Raw genomic sequence first — 7,891 nt, forward strand, 5'->3', positions numbered from 1 at the left:
ATGCAACAGCAGACAGTACAGCCACGTTTCCGGACACACTGATATCACACAACATCTGAACGGCATCACCTATTACATCAGCACAGCCAAAGCAGTAAAAGGAACCAGGAAACCGCACTAACAGAAACGTGCCGCTACCATTCAGCCCTGCTTACTCCTCTTCTTGGCGCGCAGCCATCATTTCCCTCCTCCTTCCCCCCTTAACACATCACTAAGAGCTTTTCCCCTCCATCTTCCTTTTGAAAAATGAGCAACATAAATATTGAAACGAGTCTCAGTGCTCATGATACACGGCAGAGCCCAGGCATTTCAAGGTTCCCTGTCCACAGATAAATCCCAAAGGAAAACACTGCCAAGGCCTCAAACCCGTACACCAGCCTCGCATCTGCAGAGGAGCACTTTCTGTCGATACCAGCCGTTGCCCTGTTGTTGCACAGCGGGGATAGCCTACAGCCCCTGTATCTTCGCTTGCATCAATCCCGTAGTAACTAGCTGCCTCCGGTCTGACTCTGAGAAAGCTCTGACAGATGAGGTGGACAAGAAAGACAAAGAGAGCTCATACCCCTTCTTCACATTCAGAGGCATGGAGACTTCGCAAAGGCCCTCTCTACCCAGATCCCTATAAATCTACTCTGGCATTCACATCGTTCTCTGCGTCGTATCTAAACTGAGCGATGAGAAAACAGATGCAGAGTGAGACCGAAAAGCCTGATGTCAGTGTGCCTCCGGGTCTCACCCCGATATGAGTTGGCACGCGTGGGGGGTGCACGTCCGGTCTTCTGCACTCAAAATCGCTCAGCGCTGCCATTTAGTCAAAGCTCTGCAAAATTAAGCCAAGACTCTACGGATGGATGGAATTTACTCATGCTCACTACCATGTGAAGACTCTTCCAAAATCCAGGAATTGTTATAGAAAGGTCTAATTGTGATCTCCTCTGGTTGGCCCTTCACACAGCATCGACAAAAACAGCACAGAAAGTAATTAAGCGTTTCAATTACGTTCGAACATGAGCGAAAGCAACACGGAACTTTGAAAGCGAAACAAAGATGAAGCAATGAGAAATTACAATACCTCTGTTTTTAATGAGAGTCCGCTGTTAAAGAATATAGCTGAAACAGCAATGTAAGTTACGGTAATTTCGGGTTTCAATGGTCCTAAAAAATACAGACAGAGAACAGAGTGAACCGCGGTCCAAAAGACAACGATACGCATATAAGTACGTCAATGTAAACAAGAATCTTTAGAAAAATATCTGCAAAACAATGTCGTAAGTTTCCTTTTCATAAGAGTGATGTTTCTCTTAAGTTATAGAAAAGGTGCTGTTCGATCAGTGAGTGAAAAGCGAGGTACGATGTCACACAGATTTGGCTTCCTCGATCGCAGGCCCCTGGGAACTAATGGGCAAACTCTGTAAATGTAGAAAAGAAGGGGGCAGTTTTCACACTTTGTCTTTCTCATCGGACCACACCCATAGCATCAAAAAATACACACGTTGCACTCAAATGCAAACATTAGCTGCTTCCCCCACAGGAACGTATCATTCACAGATCTGCCTCTCCCTTCTTCTCCCGTGACACACGCAGCTGTCCAGCGGTCTGCACGAAGGAAACCGAGCCTGACCGGCGATGAGCTCCTTGGGGCAACACAATTCCACGTTACTCCCTCACAACAAGTGGAAAAAAAAAACTATTTCAGACACGCCGCTGCAGTGAGATCAGCCAGGACAGGTGCCTAGTGCCTACGCCTCTGAGGGCTCCACAACTTTTGCATATATATATATATATATATATATACAATTCTTTTCCTGGGAAATAAAAATACTTTTTGCGCTCCCATAAAAATAATGAATTACCTTAAAATACCCTTTGCCTTTGGATGCCACCAAGAGCAACAAGTATACGCTCTTTTTCCACAAGCATTCGGGCAGACCTTTCAATACAAATAACATACGAGCAGTCTACTTAAGACCAAACTCATGTCCTAACTCTGCACGAGACGGTAAGTCATCGTGAGCAAAACCACAGCAGCAAACAGGCAAGCCTTGACTCCACGCACCAAAAAAGATCTTTTCTGCTCTCTTGCATGAATGATCCATTGATGTGAGCGACATCAGCAGCCCTCAAAATAGAGGGTTCTGATGGAACGCTGAGCCTACTCAAATGTGCATCTCAAGTCATTTAAACCCAAATCCTGCTCTCAGACAGACCTCTGTGGAAGAGACACTTGAAATATGTGTGTTACATTTAAAAATAATCGACACTAAAAATTAAAACTCCTATATTAAGTGCAACATAAAAATGAACTGGGAAATGCAAAAGTTAAAGACTCAGCGAAGCACGTGGCTAGTGACAAAATTAAGGCAAGATAACTGAATAGCCAGAAAAAAAAAAAATATATATATATATATATATTTCCACATGACCATAGATATCATTTATACCCATATACACAATGATATAAATGCTCTAACCTTGTAAAAGGCTAGAGTACAATACATGTGTACGCATACACACCGGGCAGACAGACAGACAGCTGCGCTGGCTAATAGAAAAACTGCTCCAGGACCCAGTTTTTCTTTCACGGGATATTTCACGGCACTACATGCATGCCATTACACAGGAGGAGTTTGTACCCCTAGACAACACACGCCTTCCCACAGCACAGCTAACTCTGATCAGAACAGCTCCTCTTTATCTTGCAAGCAGTAGACTGATCGGGAAAGCCCTTTTTGTGGAAAAAAAATAAAATAAACAAGCACATTCACTCAGTAGGAAATCACAGCGAAAAGGGCTCGCTTTGTGCCCTGAAGTGAGAACAGCACCGGTCTTTGCTTTGTGGCACAACGTCCCACTGGCACGCGTGCCAGATCGCCCATATTACTGAGTCAGGCAGAGCACGGTTTTGTCACCTGAAAGATGCTAAACAAAGTTCTTTTTTTTCACACGCTGATATTTTGCACCGCATTTTTTTTCCTACTGGTTTTGAAATGACCACTGAGACACCCAGGCTTTAGAAAATGTATATATACTGACTGCTATTGGGAACACGTCTGATGGTTTCTACTAATGCTTATAAGTTTTATTTTTAAAGCTATTTGTCCCAGAAGCAATACCTTGCGAATGTTTTTACAGTAGAAAACAAGGACACTGAAGTCCTCCGGCCGAAAATACGGGAAGTAAACGGAGGAAAAATCACCTCACGTTCTAGTTTAAAGGCTCGCCCGCGTGGCTGCTAGCAAGCAGCGTGACAGCCACACCAAAAAGGCACGAATCACCTGACGCTACAAATCGCAATTTGTCTTTAATACCGGCTGAAGACACAGCGCGGATCCTGCCAGAAGCTCCACGTGGGCCCCGTCCAGCTGCGCAGAACAGCAGCAGACGGCGGGAAGGCTCCGTGCACAGCAGGCAGTGCCCGCGCTCAACTCCGTGCATTACCGGAGCTTCGGCCGGCACGGCAACACCTCGGAGCCCTTCTTAAATCACTTCAAATCGCCGCGCCGGCTCCTCAGTGAGAAAGCCGTCCGTCTTCAAACTTCAGATCTACTTAGGAAAAATAGAACCCAAGCAGAGCTAGACTCTCGCCACGCGGAACTGCTGCCGGAATCCCGATGAAATACTCTACTTTCCTTAAGGCTTTGCAAACCCACTGGGGGAACGGGACGTGGAATCGAGCGGGCCCCTCCGCCAACTCGCCGCCCGAGTTCCCCCGCCCCGGGGCCGCCCGCCTCCTCCCGCCGCGGACGCAGCCGGCCTCCCCCGCCCCACAGGCAGCACCCCCACCCGGGGCCGCGGGCGAACTCACCGCCTTTCACGCCGACGGCGGGCTCCAGCCTGGCGGCCGCGATGACCAACGCTATCCCCGCGATGAACCACTCCTTTCTCAGCCGCTCCAAGAGACCCATGGCGCCCCTGCGGCCGCCCGGCCCGGCGCGCCTCAGCGCAGCGCCGGGGCGGGGTGCGACCCGCCGCCCGCCCGCCGGCAGGGCCAGCCGGATCCGCCGACAGGAAAAGTCTCACCCACCGCCGCCATCGCTACCACGCACCTCCGAGTAGATCCGCCGCGCCGCGCGGCGCCGCGAGCAGAGGGCGGACGTGGCGGAGCGGAGCCCTCCCGGCGAGCGTCCGCGAGGGCGAGGGGCGGGCGGCGCGTCCCCGCAGACGCGGGGCCGGGAGGAGGGGGGCGGCGGGCGACGCCGTGCGCGCTCTTTCGGTACATTACAACGGCCGCGTGACGCCCGGCCGCTGACGCGCGGGAGGGCGGGCGCGAGGCGGCGGGCGCGGCCGTTGGGCGCCTTCGGTGGGGCGGGTTTCCGTGAGGGGAGCGGCCCGCGGGGTCGGGCCGCGGCTGGCAGCGCGGTGCCGGCCGCTTCCCGGCGCCTGCGGGTGGTCGCGTCGCGTGGGCGACGTGCTCCCGAGCGCGCTCGCCGGCGCTCACGCTTCTCCACGTGCGTCCTGTGAGCCTGTCGCTGCGTTACCCCGACACTCAGCCCCCTGCCCTGTCTCCCGGGGGGAAACGCCTCTCCTAATAACGCGCGGACAGCTTGTTCATTTCCCATTATCCCCCTGCGTTATACACGAGTCCAAATTAACCGGCTTGCAAACTTGAGGAAATTCCTGATGCGAAAAACGTCGGGTTTATTTCAAAGCCGAGTACCTCTACCTCACACCGCAGCATCGTAACGATCCGATTCCAGTGCTCAACCTACGCTTCTGACGTGCCGTTCCTCTCTTGTCCCGGCGTCCCTGACGGATTCATCAGGCCGGGCTCTGCCCGGCCCTGACCCTTCACTCTAAATCACATTAACAAGAAAATGATAACGTATAAAACATTCCATCATCGCGGATCCTCACGCCGGCACTGCCGCAGCTCCCTTGTTTCCAGGCGCCTCAAGCACACCTCAGTCCTACGAGGCCATTTCTAAGCATTTTGTTCGTACCTCCCTGTCTCCATACACACACAAACACACGCACACTTGGATTGCAAAGAACAACCGTGCAGCCGCGACAGATTTTTGGACAAAATAAATGCATAACGGCTGTTTTTTCCACACAAAGCTGGGGTTACAATGAGCTTAGGACTCAACTGCTGCACAGGAAGAATAAGGTGAATTGGCCAAGTTGTAAAGCCAAGGTGTGTTATTTAAATTGGATGAAACCTTTGTGCAGCTACTCAGGTGAGGTGGCTCTTCCTGCCCAGCCCACATGCTGCACAGAGGCCTTAGCTCTACAGCCAGGGGGCACAAAGGGGCACAAGGGGGCACAAAAGAATGTCAGGGTGACTCAGGAAAGAATTGTAACTGTCTACGGAGCCTAAAAAGTTTGAAGCAGCCATGTTTTGGAATGGATAAAGCCACTGCAACACCGCTTGCTGCAGGCTGATGTACAGGACGAGTGGGCACGGGAAGCGCTCAGACTGTCAATGAAATCCTATGCTTTGGGAAAGATGGCAAGTCTCTCTACATGGTTTTTGCACGGCGCTTATCCTGCTTCTCTCTTTCTATACCAACGCCAATTGCAAGTTTCTGATCTTGCCTACCTCCCAAGTTGACATGAGGTTCTTTCCAGAATGAAACACTGGATTCCTACTTGTAGCTGAAACTAGTCAGAACCAGGACTTGAATACGAGGACTAAAGCTGCTGAGAACTCTGAACAGTCATTTTTACCTACCTCAGGATTGCCATCCCAGTTAAAAAGGTATCCTTCACTTTTTCTCTTTCTGAAGTGTATCTCCACACATTAAGGAGAACATCCTTTAGATCCAGCTTAGCTCTTGGTTCACACCTTGTCCAATTGGTAAAAGTGTGGAACCTCGGATTCTTCTCACTTCCATCTGCAAAGATTACTCCTTCCCTAGAAAAGAATGAACTGCCTCATTGAGGTCCAGAGTTAGAACAGTAAAGAATAAAAATGCTACCGGGCTGCTGACAACCACCAGAAATCGTGGGAAAAGGTTAGGTTTTGCTTACAATTGCTGAAGAAAAAGATGTAGCGCTGGTCCATCACTTTCAGCACATTCTTTGCCTAGAAATTTTTCCAAGAGATCGGAGGTTCGTAATAATCACCTTTCTCCAACCGATCTGCAAAATCCATGGATTTGCAGGGTCGTCATCTTTTATAATCTTTAAGGTCCTATGCGGGTATTACAAGCTGCATATTATTTTTTTTTAGAGAGATATCTTAGACATTTTTGATTAAAAGCTGTTCTTCAGTTATCTTGATAGGCACTTTTTTTTTTTTTTTTTTTAATTAATGAAAATTGTTACCTCCTTTAATACAGAGGCTCTGTAAGCCCTCTCCTAACCCACCACCACCAAACAGGAAGGAAGAAACCGCCACAGACATACGTGCAACTGACTGGGCTCGCGTGTGTTTGCCAGACAGCGTTGCTGTTTTTATAAGCAATTTGTCATCTGTACTGAGGATCTGTTTAGTGTCTACCACCCAAAAACACATCGTGTAACGTGGCGCTTTCCTCATCAGGTTCCCATACAGACACTGTGCTTATCCTGCTTAACCGCTGGGACTCCGTCGAGTCCCACTGTCATCTGGCGCCTGTTTAAGTGCCTTCCCCATTGAACTTTAAAAAACAATTTCAGGATGTGTTTAGCTGTGACTTAAACACAATATAAAAGAACAAATTCAATGGACCAAATTTCCATTTTTGATCAATAGATTTCATGAACAGAATGCAAACATACCTCAGGGCTTCCAGATGCTTTCTTGCCTCTGAAGGCCCCGCTGCTTCCTTTTGCTTAAAAAATAAAAGCGCTGTGACGCCAGCAGCTGTATGACACCAAATCTTCCTCGCTCACGGGTGAACCGCTAAAACCGGCAGGACTCTGTGTGTGTGAGCAGCAATCAGCTGTCACATTTGCCAAGTTGCAGAAATGGGCTGCACTTTTCCGGACTTCACCTTAGGAAGGATCAGCCTAGTGTAGTTTGAAACTCGTGTCGAGATGTTGGCTTTCGTTTGTGCCACATGCAGCCTGTTTCTAACGTGTCCTCAGCCTCTTTTCTGCCCAACATACTTGGCTGCCTAATTACTACGCAATTTTATTTTAGGGAACGTGGTGTAATTTATAAGTTCTTTAGTAGAAGGTGTCATTATGTTATGCATTTAGACAGGAGAGATTTCAGTATAAAGGAGAGGGGATCGTGAGATAAAGGGGGCTTAAACGGATGGAAGAGTTAGTATTAAATAATTCAACTTGAAAAGAACAAAGATATTCAGACTGAACAAGAAAAAGAGAAATGTTAATTATAAATAGGAAAGCTGAAGAGAAAAAGTGAAAATATACGGAAAACAGTTTACGACACATTTACATTTCTCACAGGCACTTAGTCACGTCACCTCAGCTTTTCACATCAGCCATGAGAGACGGCTCTGCTGATCCCACTAGCTGCTTTCGCTCGTGGAAATGGAACTCGCAACAATTACTCTGTCCTGGTCTGGGTGCTTGTGCTTTTATCGGTAAGGAATCTTTTGCTTGTTGCTACTGAAAATGATACACAGTGAGTGCCTACCTATTGCCAGTGCAGGACGGACTGCCGTGAGCACGAAGCTGCAGTAAGAATGATGTGAAAGTTCAACTTAGAACAGCACTTAATGGGACTTAAACACATAAATAGGCATGCTTTTCTAAATAAAAACTAGGAAACTATAAAAGCTCCTTATTTCTACAACTGTATGACTTCTCAACCCTCCCTCCCTCCCGAAGCCATACATGTATAATGCTTTTTGTCTAGGGTTCACTATTCAGATGATGTTTAGCATATATAACGTAAATAATTGTTGCAGTAAATCAAACGGCATGACAAAGCTGTGTTTGAAACCCCTCATCGGCTTCTTTAACTGCAATTTTCAGAACAAAATTTTCAATTTACTTT

At 48.3% G+C, this 7,891-nt stretch overlaps 1 protein-coding gene across 2 annotated transcripts in view; it reads right to left on the bottom strand.

Moving 5' to 3' along the window:
* SLC10A7 (solute carrier family 10 member 7) overlaps positions 1–3,905 on the bottom strand; it is a gene marked incomplete at both ends in the record, with an annotated part of 145,295 nt that extends 141,390 nt beyond the window's left edge. For both annotated transcript variants that reach the window (XM_079534974.1, XM_079534973.1), the window contains 2 exons: positions 1,073–1,155; positions 3,806–3,905. In XM_079534974.1, coding sequence (XP_079391100.1) covers positions 1,073–1,155; positions 3,806–3,905 — 183 coding nt within the window. The remainder of the gene's footprint in view (positions 1–1,072; positions 1,156–3,805) is intronic.
* Positions 3,906–7,891: the final 3,986 nt, after the last annotated feature.

Source organism: Tetrao urogallus (genome assembly GCF_951394365.1).
Source record: "Tetrao urogallus genome assembly, chromosome: 4".
Lineage (NCBI taxonomy): Eukaryota > Metazoa > Chordata > Aves > Galliformes > Phasianidae > Tetrao > Tetrao urogallus.